Source organism: Salmo salar, chromosome 28 (genome assembly GCF_965601325.2).
Source record: "Salmo salar chromosome 28, fSalSal1, whole genome shotgun sequence".
Classification (NCBI taxonomy): Eukaryota; Metazoa; Chordata; class Actinopteri; order Salmoniformes; family Salmonidae; genus Salmo; species Salmo salar.
Window position 1 is genome coordinate 6,225,020 of NC_138318.1, and position 17,076 is coordinate 6,242,095.

At 44.8% G+C, this 17,076-nt stretch overlaps 1 protein-coding gene across 5 annotated transcripts in view; it reads left to right on the top strand.

Annotated features, from left to right (window-relative positions):
- The window catches only part of LOC106589337 (ubiquitin carboxyl-terminal hydrolase 22), a 52,270-nt gene extending 36,314 nt beyond the window's left edge, over positions 1–15,956 (top strand). Inside the window, exons 4-13 of one of the 5 annotated variants that reach the window (XM_014179180.3) lie at positions 1,849–1,950; positions 4,825–4,991; positions 5,416–5,563; positions 8,607–8,712; positions 10,124–10,462; positions 10,758–10,884; positions 11,023–11,114; positions 12,051–12,110; positions 12,810–12,959; positions 14,550–15,956. In XM_014179180.3, the coding sequence (XP_014034655.2) occupies positions 1,849–1,950; positions 4,825–4,991; positions 5,416–5,563; positions 8,607–8,712; positions 10,124–10,462; positions 10,758–10,884; positions 11,023–11,114; positions 12,051–12,110; positions 12,810–12,959; positions 14,550–14,592 (1,334 nt within the window). In that variant the 3' untranslated portion in view covers positions 14,593–15,956. Of the gene's footprint in view, positions 1–1,848; positions 1,951–4,824; positions 4,992–5,415; positions 5,564–8,606; positions 8,713–10,123; positions 10,885–11,022; positions 11,115–12,050; positions 12,114–12,809; positions 12,960–14,549 lie in introns of those variants that run through there. The other 4 variants (XM_045710069.2, XM_045710071.2, XM_045710072.2 and 1 more) reach the window with 4 other exon arrangements.
- The last annotated feature ends 1,120 nt before the right edge of the window (positions 15,957–17,076 follow it).

A 17,076-nucleotide genomic window follows, 5' to 3' on the forward strand; every position in this document is an offset into this window, starting at 1 on the left:
GATGAAACAAAGATTGAACTCTTTGGCCTGAATGCCAAGCGTCACGTCAGGAGGAAACCTGGCACCATCCCTACGGTTAAGCATGGTGGTGGCAGCATCACGCTGTGGGGATGTTTTTCAGTCGCAGGGCCTGGGAGACTAGTCAGGATCGAGGCAAAGATGAACGTAGCAAAGTACAGAGAGAACCTTGATTCAAACCTGCTCCAGAGTGCTCGGGACCTCAGACTGGGGTGAAGGTTCACCTTCCAAATGACATCAACCCAAAGCACAAAGCCAAGACAACGGAGGAGTGGCTTCGGGACAAGTCTCTGAATGTCCTTGAGTGGCCCAGCCAGAGCCCGGACTTGACTCAAATATCTCTAGAGAGACCTGAAAATAACTGTGCTGCGATGCTCCACATCCAACCTGACATAGCTTGAGAGGATCTGCAGCGAAGAATGGGAGAAACTCCCCAAATTCAGGTGTGCCAAGCTTGTAGCGTCATACTCAAGACTCGAGGCTGTAATCGCTGCCAAAAGTACTGAGTAAAGGGTCTGAATACTTGGGATATTTCTTGAAAACTGTTTTTGCTTTGTCATTATTTGGTATTGTGTGTGGATTGAGGGGGAAAAAACAATTTAATCAATTTTAGAATAAGTATGTAACATAACAAAATTTGGAGGTCTGAATACATTCCGAATGCGCTGTACATGCATACATGCATGCAAGTACGTATGTGGACATCCTTTCAAATTAGTGGATTCGGCAGTTTGAGCCACACCCGTTGCTGACAGATGTATAAAATCAAGCATACAGCCATGCAATCTCCATAGACAAACATTGGCAGTAGAATGGCCTTACAGAAGAGCTCAGTGACTTTCAACGTGGCACCGTCATAGGATGCCACCTTTCCAACAAGTCAGTTCGTCAAATTTATGCCATACTAGAGCTATCCCCGTCCACCTGTAAGTGCTGTTATTGTGAAGTGGAAACGTCTAGGAGCAATAACTGCTCAGCCACGAAGTGGTAGGCCTTACAAGCTCACAGAACGGGACCGCCGAGTGCTGAAGCACCTAACGTATAAAAATCGTTGGTCCTCAACACTCACTACGAGCAACAAACTGCCTCTGGAAGCAATGTCAGCACAATAACTGTTTGTCGGAAGCTTCATGAAATGGGCTTCCGCGGCCGAGCTGCCGCACACAAGCCTAAGATCACCATGCGCAATGCCAAGCGTTGGCTGGAGTGGGCTTGGCAGATGCCTGGAGAATGTTACCTGCCCCTTAGTTCTAGTGAAGGGAAATCTTAACGCTACAGCGTACAATGACATTCTAGACAATTATCTACTTCCAACTTTGTGGCAACAGTTTGGGGAAGGCCCTTTCCTGTTTCAGCATGACAATGCCCCAGTGTACAAAGCGAGGTCCATACAGAAATGGTTTTGGTCGGTGTGGAAGAACTTGACTATCGCAAGTAAAAATCGCAATATTTGGGACCAAAATCGCAATAATTTTGGGGGGTTTCCCTTTATTGTGCAGCCCTAGTGCTGTACATTACTGCACCTCTGGTATATATAAAATGCATATTATCTAGAGATTCCACTGCATTGGCCATGTAGGTTTCCCTATTTCCTATTCCCCTCCCTTCAGGTTTAAGGTAAAGCTACCTATCTAGTTAAATCTAAGTCCTCACATCCTCTCTCTAGCTCTCCGCCTTGCACTTGTTTTTTTTACTGATTTCTTTCCTGTTGTCGTGTGTGTGTGTGTGTGTGTGTGTGTGTGTGTGTGTGTGTGTGTGTGTGTGTGTGTGTGTGTGTGTGTGTGTGTGTGTGTGTGTGTGTGTGTGTGTGTGTGTGTGTGTGTGTGTCAGGTGTAGGGGAGAAGTATTCGACGTGGGAGCCCACCAAACGAGAGCTGGAGCTGCTGCGGCACAATCCAAAGCGTCGGAAAATGACGACAAACTGCACCATTGGTAAGGGCTCCTCCTCCCAGTGCTGCACTGTCTGGCTACAGCAAGAGTTGTCTTGTGCCTGGTCTGAAAACAAACCATACTCCCTGGTCCCTTATCCTAGCTTCTTACCCCTGCCTAGCCCATACCCTCTCCCCTTTCTGTATTTCCAAATCTGAAGAATCCCAATAATGGGATAAACAATATGGCAGAAGGAAATTATAAGGCTTGGCATATTATAAGGCCATTGGCTTATTGAACCCGCCATATTGGTCCATTCAGACCTGCCAACACAGAAGGGTTGGAAGGGACTAGGGTGAACAGCTCTAGTCTGCTTCTCTCTATATGGGCGTAGTTCATTTCCTATGAGGTTCAGTGTGATGACAGCATCTGCAGTACAGACTGTGTGATGTCTGTGGGCGGATAGAACCCCCAGTCTCTCCTTAATCTCATTGCAGAGACTTCTGTTGGCTGTGTCTGAAAAATGTGTTTATCTGGGAAAGTGTGTGTGCGGGAGAGGGGGAGAGAGAGAGAGAGAGAGAGAGAGAGAGAGAGAGAGAAATACATACAGTAGTAGTATGTTATTGATCAGGGATTTAGGAAGTGCTGTCCAGTGGAGAAATAAGACATTCCTCTCCTCTCTCTCATCCCTCTCTAATTCTCACCCCTCCTCCTCCACACAGCTATGGAGCAGCTCAGACAGAGTTGGAGATGAGTGGTGTTAAAAAGCATCGCAGTGTGCTACTGCTAGGTGCTAAACGTTCACGCTCGCTTGCTCTCTCTCTCGTGCTGTCTCTCTCGCACTTGGAAATCTCAATTTGTCTTTTTGTCAAGATGCCGTGTACTGTGTGTAATGGTGCCCTGTGGTGGTGGCAACATGCTGCTCACCCCAGGGTTCTAGAGTGAGCAGCTGGTCAGGGGCAATGTGTTTTTTAATACACAAACGTTTGGAGTCATTTAGAAATGTCCTTGTTTTTGAAAGAAAAGCCCCCCAAAAAATTGCCCATTAAAATAACATCAAATTGATCAGAAATGCAGTGTAGACATTGTTAATGTTATACATTTACTATTGTAGCTGGAAACGGCTGATTTTTTTAAAGGAATATCTACATAGGCGTTTTCTTTAAAAAACAAGGACATTTCCAACTGACCCCAAACTTTTGAACGGAAGTGTATGCCATTATGTCTTTGTTTTCGTGGCATTTGTATAATACGTTTAGAAGAGATAATTGAAAATAATGCCATTGTTGATTTCAATGCTTTTTTTTTCATTATTTAGGCTATTTTTCTCTTGAACCATATGGTCTATCTACTAGAAACTCATGGACAATATGGACAGAGATATAACACGTCTATACTGTATATATAATTCATTTTATAAAAAGTTATTCAAATCAAAATTGTATTTGTCACATGCTTTGTAAACAGCAGGTGTAGGCTATTAGTGAAATGCTTACTTACAGGTCCTTTCCAACAACACAGAGTCAGATAAAACATTAAATGACGTAGAGACATGAGGAATAAACGCACAGTGAATAAAGAATAACAATAACGAGTCAAAAATAACATGGCTATATACAGGGAGTACCAGTACCAAGTCGATGTGCAGGGGTACCAGGTAATTGAGGTAGTTACAGTACCAGTCCAAAGTTTAGAAACACCTACTCATTCCAGGGTTCTTCTTTGTTTACTATTTTCTGCATAATAGTAAAGACATCAAAACTATGAAATAACACATATGGAATCATGTAGCCAAAAAAGTGTTAAACAAATCAAAATATATATTGTATTTGAGATTCTTCAAAGTAGCCACCCATTGCCTTGATGACAGCTTTGCACATTCTCGCCCCTCTGTTTCCTGTAGTTTCCTGTAGTCCACGATCAGCTCCTTTGTCTTGCTGATGTTGAGGGTGAGGTTGTTGTTGTCCTGGCACCACACTGCCAGGTCTCTGACAACATCCATATAGGCTGCATCATTGTCATGTGTGTGTGATCAGTCCTACCACCGTCGTGTCATCAGAAAACTTGATGGTGTTGGCGTCTTACATGCAGTCGCGTGTGAACAGGGTGTACAGGAGGGGATTGAGCACACACCCCTGAGGGGCTCCCGTGTTGATGGTCTGCATGGCGGATGTGTTGTTGCCTACCCTCACCGCCTGGGGGCGGCCGGTCAGGACGTCCAGAATCCAGTTGCAGAGGGAGGTGTTCAGTCAGTGTCCTGAGCTTGGAGTGGACTATGGCATTGAATGATAAGCTGTAGTCAATGAACAGCATTCTTACCTTGGGTATTGCTTTTGTCCAGGTGGGCAGTGTAGAGTGCAATAGAGATTGCGTCATGGTGTTGATGTGAGCCATGACCAGTCTTTCAAAGCTTTTCATGGCTATAGATGTGAGTGCTATGGGGCGATAGTCCTTTAGGCAGGTTACCGTGGCTTTCTTGGGCACGGGGGACTATTATTCAAGTATAAATTACCAAAGTTACCATAGATTGCCGTAGATGACCTGTTATTTACCCAAATGACTGAAAATTCCAGTAACTTCGGTAAATTACCTGTAGCTTTACATGCAACCCTACCTGTCAGGGTATCCCAGCTCAGTGGGTCTTACCCTGTTGCCCTCCTGCCAGTGTGAGGCTGCTGTGTTCACTCCAGCCTCCGTCTAGGGACCACTGTGGCCATCTGTTACAGCCATGTCTCCACTGGTTCTCATTTACTGTAGTGGTTTTGGCACTGGAAATGATATTCAAGATTGGTATTATGTCTGTTTCTGCATGTCTCTCTCTCAAGCGCTCTCTTTATTTCCCCCATTTACCTGTCTTCCTTTCTCTCTCCATCTTCCTCTGCCTTCTGCTTCTCTCTCTCTCTTGCTCGACCTCTAACCCTCCCCTCTCGCCGTCAGGTCTTCGAGGTCTGATCAACCTGGGCAACACGTGTTTTATGAACTGTATCGTCCAGGCCCTCACCCATACACCCCTGCTGCGGGACTTCTTCCTGTCCGACAGACACAAGTGTGAAATGCAGTCCAACTCCTGTCTGGTGTGTGAGATGTCACAGCTCTTTCAGGAGGTAAGGGGGTTCAAAATATCTCTCTCTTTCAGGCTCGCACACCTCCTCCATTCTCCTTCCTCTTTCTTTCCCACCCCACCTCTACGGCTGTCTAACGCTCTTGTTCTAAATCTCTCTCAACCCAAAACTATCTTCTCTTTTTATTTTTCTCTACCCCCTCTCTCCCTCTAAAACCATTGTAGTGGAAGTACTTAGCTAGCGAGGTCGTTGTCACATTGAATCAGTACGTGGTGGGATTTGCATGGTTTAAGTTCCTGTTTCATCCCGCCCCTTCTCCAACCCTTATTCTCTCTTATACCTCTTTTTATTTTCCCTCGCCTCAATTTCTCTCTCTCTCCATTCCCCCTCTTCTTCTACCCTCACATTTAACATTTTCGTTCTTTCTTCCTCCTATTTTTCTCATCTCTCCCTCTCTCTCTGTCAGTTCTACTCGGGCCACCGTTCGCCCCACATTCCCTTCCGACTGCTGCACCTGGTGTGGACTCACGCGCGCCACCTAGCAGGATACGAGCAGCAGGATGCCCACGAGTTCCTCATCGCTGCCCTGGACGTGTTGCACCGCCATTGCAAAGGTTTGCGTCATAGTACAGGGGTCGTACGCATAGAATCACGCAGGAACACACACACACACACTACATTATAAGACCTACCTTTTTTATATATACAGTGGCAAACACGAATACATTACACAGCCTTACACCCACATACAGTGCCTTCGGAAAGTATTCAGACCCCTTGACTTATTCCACATTGTTACGTTTAACCTTTCTGGCGCAGGGGTTCCGCTAGCGACCCACCTCGATAACATCCGGTGAAATTGCAGAACGCGAAATTCAAATTACACAAATAGAAATATTTAACATTCATGAAAATACAAGTGTCATACATCAAAATAAAGCTTAACTTCTTGTTAATCCAGCCGCTGTGTCAGATTTCAAAAAGGCTTTACGGCGAAAGCACACCATGCAATTATCTGAGGACAGCACCCCGCATACAAAAGCATGAAAAAAATGTTCAACCAGGCAGGTGCGCTACGAAAGTCAGAGATGGCGATATAATAAATGCCTTACCTTTGAAGATCATCTTCTGTTGGCACTCCAAAAGGTCCCAGCTACATCACAAATGCTCCTTTTATTCGATTAAGTCCTTCTTTTATAACCCCAAAAACTCAGTTTAGCTGGCGCCCTTCATTCAATAATCCACCGGTTTCCCTCCTTCAAAATGCATACAAAATGAATCCCAAACGTTACCAATGAACTTCTCCAAACAAGTCAAACAACGTTTATAATCAAACCTCAGGTACCCTAATACGTAAATAAATGATAAAATTTAAGATGGAGAATCGTTATTGTCTTTACCGGAGATAAACAACAAAGAACGCGCTCTCATCCACGCGCATGAGAACACTACAGCCAAAATGGGAGCCACTTAGAAAAACTACAAATTCTAGCTCATTTTCCCAAAAACAAGCCTGAAACTCTTTCTAAAGACTGTTGACATCTAGTGGAAGCCCTAGGAACTGCACTCTGGGAGGATTTTGCCTCATAATAAACATGACAGCCATTGGAAACAGTGGTAGGCTAAAATCTTTTTATGTTTTGGATGGTTTGTCCTCGGGGTTTTGCCTGCCATATCAGTTCTGTTATACTCACAGACATAATTTTAGAGTGTTTTATACCCAAATCTACCAATTATATGCATATCCTAGCTTCTGGGCCTGAGTAACAGGCAGTTGACTTTGGGCACGCTTTTCATCCGGACGTCAAAATACTGCCCCCTAGCCCAAAGAGGTTATTAAGCCTTATTCTAAAATGTATTAAATAGTTTTTTTCCCTCATTAACACAGTACCCCATAATGTCAAAGAAAAAACAGGTTTTTGAAATATTGCTAATTTATAATAAAACAAAACACTGAAATATCATATTTACATAAGTATTCAGACCCGTTACTCAGTACTTTGTTGAAGCACCATTGGCAGCGATTACAGCCTCGAGTCTTCTTGGGTATGATGCTATAACTTTGGCACACCTCTATTTGGGGATTTTCTCTCATTCTTCTCTGCAGATCCTCTCAAGCTCTGTCAGGTTGGATGGGGAGCGTTGCTGCACAGCTATTTTTTATGTCTCTCCAGAAATGTTAGATCAGGTTCAAGTCCAGGTTCTGGCTGAGCCACACAAGGACATTCAGAGACGTGTCCTGAAGCCACTCCTGTGTTGTCTTGGTTGTGTGCTTAGGGTCGTTGTCTAATTGGAAGATGAACCTAAGCCCCAGTCTGAAGTCCTGAACACTCGGGACTAGGTTTTCATCAAGGATCTCTGTACTTTTCTCCGTTCCTCTTTCCCTCGATCCTGACTAGTCTCCCAGTCCCTGCCGCTGAAAAACATCCCCACAGCATGATGCTGCCACCACCATGCTTCACCGTAGGGATGTTGTCAAGTTTCCTCCAGATATGACGCTTGGCATTCAATCTTGATTTCAAACTCCAAGCGTGCTGTCATGTGCCTTTTACTGAAGAGTGGCTTCCATCTGGCCACTCTACCATAATGTCCTGATTGGTGGAGTGCTTCAGAGATGGTTGTCCTTCTGGAAGGTTCTCCCATCTCCACAGAGGAACTCTGTGCCATCGGGTTCTTGGTCACCTCCCTGACCAAGGCCCTTCTCCCCCAATTGTTCAGTTTGGCTGGGCGGCCAGCTCTTTGTGGTTCCAAACTTCCATTTAAGAATGATGGAGGGCACCGTTTTCTTGGGGACATTCAATGCTGCAGAAATGTTTGGGTACCCTTCCCCAGATCTGTGCCTCGACACAATCCTGTCTCTGAGCTCTACGGACAATTCCTTCGACCTCATGGCTTGGATTTTGCTGTGACATGCACTGTCAACTGTGGGACTTTTTTTATAGACAGTGTGCCTTTCCAGATCATGTCCAATCAATCTAATTTACCACAGGGGACTCCAAGTTGTAGAAACTTTTCAAGGATGATCAATGGAAACAGGATCCACCAGGACTCAATTTCGAGTCTCATAGCAAAGGGTCTGAATACTTATGTAAATAAGGTATTTCTCGTTTTAATACGTTTTGTAAAATTTCTAAAAACCTGTTTTTAGAATATGGCTCTATCGGAAAAACTCAAAGGGTATGAATACTTTCCGAAGGCACTGTACATGTACTCATACAAACTTGTACAGACAATCAGATTGCAGAAAGCAGACTGCTCTACTCAAATGGCACCCACGCTCTCTACTTCTGCTACAGTCAAATGGTGGGAGGAAAAGCAGGAATACGGGAAAGGAAGGGAGCAGTGGTTGGGGGAGAATGAACTAGAGAGGAGGAGAAGTGAAGAAAATGACTGGTCTGCTAGCTGACTGCCTGGATGAGCTGAGATGAGGGGCTGCTAATTGACACAGACAAAGAGCCTCTTTACATAAGTGCTGATTGTGTTTGCTTAGCTCTGTGTCCTCCTTCAACATCCCTCATTCTCTCCACTCTTTCTCTCTCGATTTGTCTTTCTCTGATACTGTGGTGTGGGGGGGGGGGGGGGGGGAGTTCTGCAGCAGTCGACAAGCTTTAATTCTCAATCGTGTGTTTTGTCCCTGTCCTCTCGATGTTCACCAAGGAGATGATAACGGGAAGAAGGCCAACAACCCCAATAACTGCAACTGCATCATCGACCAAATCTTCACTGGGGGTCTGCAGTCTGACGTCACCTGTCAAGTCTGCCAGTATGCTCCTCCATCTTTCTCTGTGTGTGTGTGTGTGTGTGTGTGTGTGCGTGTGCGTGCGTGTCAGCCGTGTGAAAGTTCTTTCCTCTACATCTTTGCTTCACCCTTACTGTTTGTTTGTGTGGGCGTGTGTACCATTGATGCATCATGTTGATCAGGTTTCAAACCAGCACTTTTAAAAACATTTTCTTTTGTTTTACATCACTCACTCTCAGCCCTGGTCAGACCCCCTCTCTGCAGTGAGTCAAGGAGAGTGGGACTGATTTAATTTTTTTATTTTTTAACACACACATCACCCGTTGCTCCACTCCCACTGCTTTAGCAGCCAGGCACCCTACTGGGCAGTGTAGACTCTGACACAGTGTTCTACCTACATCTGGTGGACACGGAGTATTGCACAATATTTACTCATTCACAAAGAATCAGTGATTTCGTGTGGAGTTTGCAACACTGATTGAGAAGCATTTGTGCTACGTTTTGTAAATGTGTATAGACGGGTTGGTTGTTTAGCAACAAAACCGACGTGGACGCAACTAGGGGGCAAAACAGACGAGGTTGGCTTAGATTGGTGACAAGATGGAAACAATTTTCCGTCTCCAATATTTCATGAAAACATAAGTTAATTTGCACAGTGAGCACTTGTTGTCTCTCAAATTCATCGTTACAGATGTTTGTTGGTTGGTTAGCTAGCTAGCAAACTTGAGCCATATTAGGATTGACATGAAATCAGTGGAAATACCTCAAAACAAGACATCGTATCAAGAACAAGATGAAACTAGCGGAAACGAGTCGCTTACGGAAACGAGTCGCTTAATGTTTCCGCACGTCACCGTTTCTTGTCACTGTTGGTAGCCATCCCGAATCACGAGTCGCTTACGGAAACGAGTCGCTTAATGTTTCCCCACGTCACAGTTTCTTGTCACTGTTGGTAGCCATCCCGAATCACGAGTCGCTTACGGAAACGAGTCGCTTAATGTTTCCCCACGTCACAGTTTCTTGTCATTGTTGGTAGCCATCCCGAATCACAACAACTCCGACTTCTACCCCATTGAAGCGTGCGCATCGTTTTCGTGACTTTGTCAGCTAACTCGTCTATATATACACTCACACTCGCATGCAAGCTAACATTGTTTAAGTGTTGTAACTGGCTACTTAGGTATTCTAGCGGTTAAAAGCGTGGGGTCAGTAACTGAATCCCTGAGCCAACTAGGTGAAAAATCTCATGTGCCCTAATTTCATGTGCCCTATAAGTGCCAAGGCACTTAACCCTAATTGCTACTGTAAGTCGCTCTGGATAAGAGCATCTGCTAAATGACTAAAATGTATGGGTCATAAGATGGATTCATAGGCTTTGGGTCAGTCAAAGCCCAAAAGCCATTCCCTAACAGACCCCTCCCCTCTCGTCCTGTAGTGGTGTTTCCACGACGATAGACCCGTTCTGGGACATCAGTCTGGACCTGCCGGGGTCGTCCACGCCCTTCTGGCCCCTCAGCCCCGGGGGAGACGGCAGCACACTCAACGGAGAGAGCCACCTCTCAGGGGCCACCACACTCACAGACTGTCTACGCAGGTATCTCATCACTCTACCCCTCTCTCAGGGGGCCACCACACTCACAGACTGTCTACGCAGGTATCTCATCACTCTACCCCTCTCTCAGGGGGCCACCACACTCACAGACTGTCTACGCAGGTATCTCATCACTCTACCCCTCTCTCAGGGGGCCACCACACTCACAGACTGTCTACGCAGGTATCTCATCACTCTACCCCTCTCTCAGGGGGCCACCAAATTCACTGATTGTCTAGGCAGGTTCTACTCATCCCTTTATCACCATCCCTTTCTCTATCGCTCTCTTTCTCTCGTTCTCTCTTCGTCTATCAGGGGCCACCACTCCCACTTTCTGTCTATGCAGGTAATCATCCCTCTAGCTAATTCCTTCCACATCATCGCTTTAACCTTCTCTGTGTATCTCTGTTCTGCTGTCCATCTTTCTATCATGCGCACACACACGGTGTGGGTTCTGACCCTGGTCCGTCTTCTGCAGGTTTACCCGACCAGAACACTTAGGGAGCGGCGCCAAGATTAAGTGTAGTGGTTGCCATAGTTACCAAGAGTCCACCAAACAGCTGACTATGAAGAAGCTCCCCATTGTGGCGTGTTTCCACCTCAAAGTGAGCGAGCGCATGTTTTTTTTGTTGTCTGTATTTGTGTAAAAGAAATTAAGTGTGAGAGGTCAACTTTAGTTCGTCCTTCGCACTGTAATATCTCTCTCTCTCTCTCTCTCTCTCTCTCTCTCTCTTCCCCCCCAGAGGTTTGAACACTCTGCGAAGCTGCGGAGGAAGATCATTACGTACGTCTCGTTCCCCTTAGAGCTGGACATGACTCCCTTCATGGCCTCCAGGTCAGTCTGAACAATGCGGAGACAAGGGCTGCATCTCAATAGTCTGAAGACCCTTCCTTTATTCATATTATTCTTCATCTGCACTGATCCGAGAGAAGTGAAAGTCACTCCGCTGATGGTCTCTTTGCTATTTAGCCTTCACCTTCTGATTCTTAAATCAGTGCTAGTGACGTGAAGGAGCCTGGGAAAGGAAGCCCCTTGAGTCGATTGAGAGGCATAGACTTATATAGGTGTGCGCGTATTCGTGTGTGTATGTGCTGCCCGACCAGCCACATTAATTTGCCGTGTGTGTGTGTGTAATTGGTGTTTTTAACTTAATTAGCCAAACACAGGTGTGCGCTCACACACACACACACACACACATCAACCCGTGACTCCCCATGCGTGTCCCCTGATGTGCAGCATGTCAAAACAGCACCTGCTGCTGAAGGGGACTCAAATCTCTCTCCTCCAGAGAGAAAGAGAGGGATGACTGGAACTGCATGAATTGAATGAATGGGTGTACGTATGAAAGGGATGCGCCATATTGGACTAAGCAGTCAGTCAGGGGCCTTATTAGAACCAGTGCCAGACAGGGTGAGGTGTTAAAGTGTTTTTTTTTTATTTAACCTTTATTTAACTAGGCAAGTCGGTTAAGAACAAATTCTTATTTACAATGACCAAACCCTCCCCTAACCTGGCCGACGCTGGGCCAATTGTGCGTCGCCTTATGGGTCTCCCGATCACAGCCGGTTGTGATACGGCCCGGGATCGAACCAGGGTCTGTGGGGACTCCTCTAGCACTGAGATGCAGTGCCTCAGACCGCTGCGCCACTCAGGAGGCCTGCTCTGAGGATTGATTGTAATGTATACGTGTGGTATTACGCTAGAGGATGGCTTAGTGTGATGGTCTTTGTTCATTGTTGCTGACATATTGTCTGATCGTGTGTCTTTCAGTAAAGAGAACAGGATAAACGGACAGTACCAGCAGTCAGTAGACGTTTTCAACGACAATAAGTAAGTGGACTGTCCCTCTAACACTGGTACTACACTGAGTGTACAAAACATTACAAAATACGTGCTCTTTCCATGACATAGACTAACCAGGTGATTCCAGGTTAAAGCTATGATCCCTTATTGATGTCACTTTTTTTTTTAAATACACTTCAATCAGTCTTGAGAAAATTGAGACATGGATTGTGTATGTGTGCCATTAAGAGGGTGAATGGGTAAGACAAAAGATTTAAGTACCGGTGTCCGTCAAGAACTGCAACGCTGCTGGGTTTTTTCACGCTCAACAGTTTCCCGTGTGTATCGAGAATGGTCCACCACCCAAATGACATCCAGCCAACTTGACACAACATTGGGAAGCATTGGAGACAACATGGGCCAGCATCCTTGTAGAGTCCTTGCCTTGACGAATTGAGGCTGTTTTGAGGGCAAAAGGGAGGGTTGCAACTACATTTTAGGAAGTGTTCCTAATGTTTGGTATACTCAGTGTATGTTGCATGTAAAGAACAATATATAATGACAGTGAATTTGCTCTGTTCTCTTTTGCTTTGATTTGAACCAATTCTCACCCATTTTCTGCCTCCCTTCCTCGCTCTCTCTTCTCTCTTTCCCTCCCCCTCCTTCCCTCCCTCCACTCTCTCTCCATGCCTTCCCCTCTCCTCCCTCCCTCCCTCCCTCCCTCCCTCCCTCCCTCCCTCCCTCCAGGTATTCTCTATTTGCGGTGGTCAACCACCAGGGTACTCTGGAGAGCGGTCACTACACCACATTCATCCGGCAGCACATGGACCAGTGGTTCAAGTGTGACGATGCCATCATCACCAAGGCCAGCAACAAGGACGTGCTGGACAGTGAAGGGTGAGCTCAGACCGCTGCAACCTCGACCTTTACGGTGCTAACCCCCTAAGCTCGACGTCCGCTCCCCTGCGGAAATTGAATTAGCGTAATAATAAAAAAATCCCCACAGAAATCTGTCAGGTTAAGCTACAGATATGTTGTTGTTTTTTTGTCGCATTGAATGCGCCTCAATCCACCGTATCCGTCGTACTTCCGCATCTGCGGTGACAGCGTTTGTCAGACCATAAGACGTGGTGAAAATTTGGTCTCCTCACCGAAACGTCTGTAGCGTCCGAATGGGTTACAAACTATTTTGACCCCTCTATGGAAAGATGAGACTCTAACGAACACGGTGGTGTTCTCCGCTTTGCTCTTTGAACCCCACAAGCGTCTTGGGACTGGTCTGAAGTCGGTACAGCTGATCTGCCAACTTCTGTCGGTAGCGTCCGAACAGTTCTGGCTACACACTAATATGACCCCTCTGTAGAAAAGTGAGACTCTCATGAACACGTAATGTTGTTTTGCTCTAGGATGCCCACAGGCCTCACAAGACTCGTCTGAAGGTTCCCTGGTACCGGTAGAAAACATTAATGCAAGTGTATATATGGACACTGTTTAGTGCCAAAAATAAGGGTTTAGATAAATAAAAATAATACAAATGTGTCCTGATCTTTCTTATCTCTCAGATATATGTCAGCCACTTCAGAACAAACTTCCTTTCGATTTTTTTAGGGGAACGATCTGTTGTTCCATGTAGTGAATCTGTTAGTCAATGCGTTTTGTATGGGCTAATAGCAGTTAGCCAAAAAATAGTTTTTCATCAAATTATATTTTTTTGGGGTACTTCAAGGGGTCCTAACATTCAAAATCAAATAGCTAAATGATCCTCGGTATGACCTTCTTAAAACAATTTCCTATAGCTTAGTAGAACTGGGCTGCAGGTAGCCTAGCGGTTAAGAGCGTTGGGCCAGTGACCGAAAGGTCAGTTTGAATCCCTGAGCCGACTAGTTGAAAAATCTGTCTGTGCCCTTGAGCAAGGCACTTAACCCTAATTGCTCCTGTAAGTCGCTCTGGATAAGAGCATCTGCTATATGACTAAAATGTAGAAACCCCCACCTGGCTTAGAGAGGGCTTAGACTCTTATGGGTTAAAAGCTCATACAATCCTTACCTTTACCATTACGGGGTTAAACATATAGCAGATCTGGTGTCAGGGGTTAGGGGCAACTTCTACCTACTCTGTCTTTTGGGGGAGGTTTCCCAGACGTCGATTAAGCCTAGTCCAGAACTAAAAAGCACTTGGAGATTCTCCATTAAACTTACTTGTAGCCCAGTTTATATTTTATGGTCAATCAGTAGACTTCAAAGCTACATTATTATTATTTTTTTTAAGGAACTTCAAAGCCACATTATGAACACCTGCTATTAGGAAGGTGTTTTAATGTTTTGTACACTCGGTGTATATTATTTCATCCAAAACTCCATCTCCCCTATTCTTTTGATGTATCATTATTATGCAGTAGCTTCTACCTTGTGTAATTCCTCATGATAATGAGAAAAATATCTTTTGAGTGTGAAATCATCTTATCAGTGATTCTTTTTCTGTTGTCAGGTACCTTTTGTTCTACCATAAACAGTTTCTGGAGTATGAATAGCCAGCTTCCTTCAGCACTGATGTCAACCGCCACCAAGAGTTGCGCAACAACAAAACGGCAACATAACACAAGCCTACCTGAAACTCTACATCAGTGAAGATTGAAAGCTGTGGGAATGGAGGCAAAGGAAAACGAATCCCGCATCCTTTCTAACTAAAGGACACTCCAAAACCAATCTGCATGGAAGCTACTACGTAGGATCTACTTGATAGGACGGAAAGGAGGAAGAGGAGGGGGAAGATTGCCGAATGGAAAGAGAAACGAGAAGCCTTTGTTGGAAGATGAGGTGCTTCGCTCTCTCGCTCTCCTCCTCTCGTTTCGGGCAGATGAAGGAACAGTCCGACAGTGGCCACAAGTCATAAAAACAGTCAACTTCACGTTGTATTATTTTTCTGAAAACCATAATTCCACTCCCCCCACACACACACACCCATCTCCCAAGTGACCAAACATTTCTGAGGGAAGACATTTGTTTGTCTAAGTTCATTATATGCATTGTTGTTGCTCTAAATGCAAAACAAGCTGAGAAATTATATTAAGAACATTGCAAACACAAGAAGAGATGACTATAATCGTTGTTTGAACTTTTTAGTTTTGAAAATACTGTATGATGAATCTAGCGCACATTTTTTTTCTTTTTTTTTTACTGAAAAAAGATGGAGGTAGAGAAAGGGAGGTTGTTGTTCTGTGAAAAGTCCCCCCCCCCTCTTTTTTTTTCTTTTTTTTTTCTTTCTTTCTTTGAGGGCAGGGAAAATATAGAAGTATATTTTTGTAAGTCATTTGAATCCTTGTTCACAGTTTCCAATGTCCCCCCCCCCCTCGAACCCCTGTCCTTGTTATGTTGTGCAGTCAATCATGTATTTTTGAAAAATTTATGCTTCTTCTCATGAGACTGCTGTTGTGGAGCCTTTTTCACATTTGTTGGTTGGTTTGTTTGTTTGTTTCTTGTGATGGGATAATTATTTTGTTGCTGACATGGTTGTGAAGATGTTTCAGGTGATGCGTTGTTGTGAATAACAAAAAGATGAGAACTATTCTGACACGGTGTGTATCCTGCCGCGGCTCGATCCAACAGTGTTAAACTTTGGCCACATGTTGCTCTAATTGTGTGTGTGTGGGTGTACGCACATGTGTTGTGCGCATGTTTGTGTACTGAATCAGTACTTTTTTTTCACATGTTAATTATGTATGTTAAAGTATGTATGTTAAAAAAGAAAACCAAGGTATAAACTGAGTTCCTTTATCCATGTTGCTGGAAAAGGTCAAGGGTTATTATGCTAGTCAAAATACATCCCCCACACTTTATCTGCTGCAAGAACTGGACACTGATGGTGAGACACACACAATAAAAATCTATATCTATACTCTCGTGTGCTTCAGGGTTTTATTAACTTGTACAATATTTACTGGAGGTCTTTGCTGAATCATGGCACAAGGAGGCCACCCACATGTGAATGTCTCCCGAGAGATGCAGCAGGTGTCATTTTGTTTGGGGTGAGTACATACAGGCATAAATCATGTTCTCTGTTACTCCCTTATGTGTCACTCCCTCAATACCATTTCTTGTGTATCCTTTTTCCTTCACCACCTATTAATTTCTGCTCTCCAGACTTCTCATGTCACAGTGAGAGTTGTTTCTGGTCTGCATGGTGTAGGCCAGGTGAAGTTACCCATAGATGTGGCTGATCTTGGGACAGTTTAGAGTTGTTTTTTTTCTTCCTCTCCTAATGGTTCAGGTTAGGGTTGTGGAGGGCAAGCTGATCCTGGAGTGGGCGGTGTCAAATCTGTCTAGGGTTGTTTATTGCGATATAATAGATTTATAATACTAGAATGGCCATGAACCTCATGATGGTCCAAAGGTCAGCCATGATGGTCAGGGAGTTGGTCAACCAGTGCTGTGATAAGATAGTGTAAAACAATGAATGTGAAGAATTGATCTGCTCTGTGTGTATCAAGGTGAGACCCAAATGCAGACACAGGAGGCAGATGGTTGGAGTCTTACAATGTTTATTAATCCAAAAGGAGTAGGCAAGAGAATGGTCGTGGACAGGCAAAAGGTCAAAACCAGATCAGAGTCCAAGAGGTACAGAGTGGCAGACAGGCTCGTGGTCAAGGCAGGCAGAATGGTCAGACAGGCAGGTACAAAGTCCAGAAACAGGCAAGGGTCAATACCGGAAGGACTAGAAAAAGGAGAATGCAAAAAGCAGGAGAACGGGAAAACTGCTGGTTGACTTGGAAACATACAAGGTGAACTGGCACAGAGAGACAGGAAACACAGGGATAAATACACTGGGGAAAATAAGCGACACCTGGAGGGGGTGGAGACAATCACAAGGACAGGTGAAACAGATCAGGGCATGACAGTATGGGTGTTTGCTAGCTAGCTGGCCAACCAGTTTTCGAGGAATGACACCATAAATGTTTCTAATTAACTGACAGCAAGCAAACATTCCATTCAAACAAGGCAGTCAATACACAGCCATA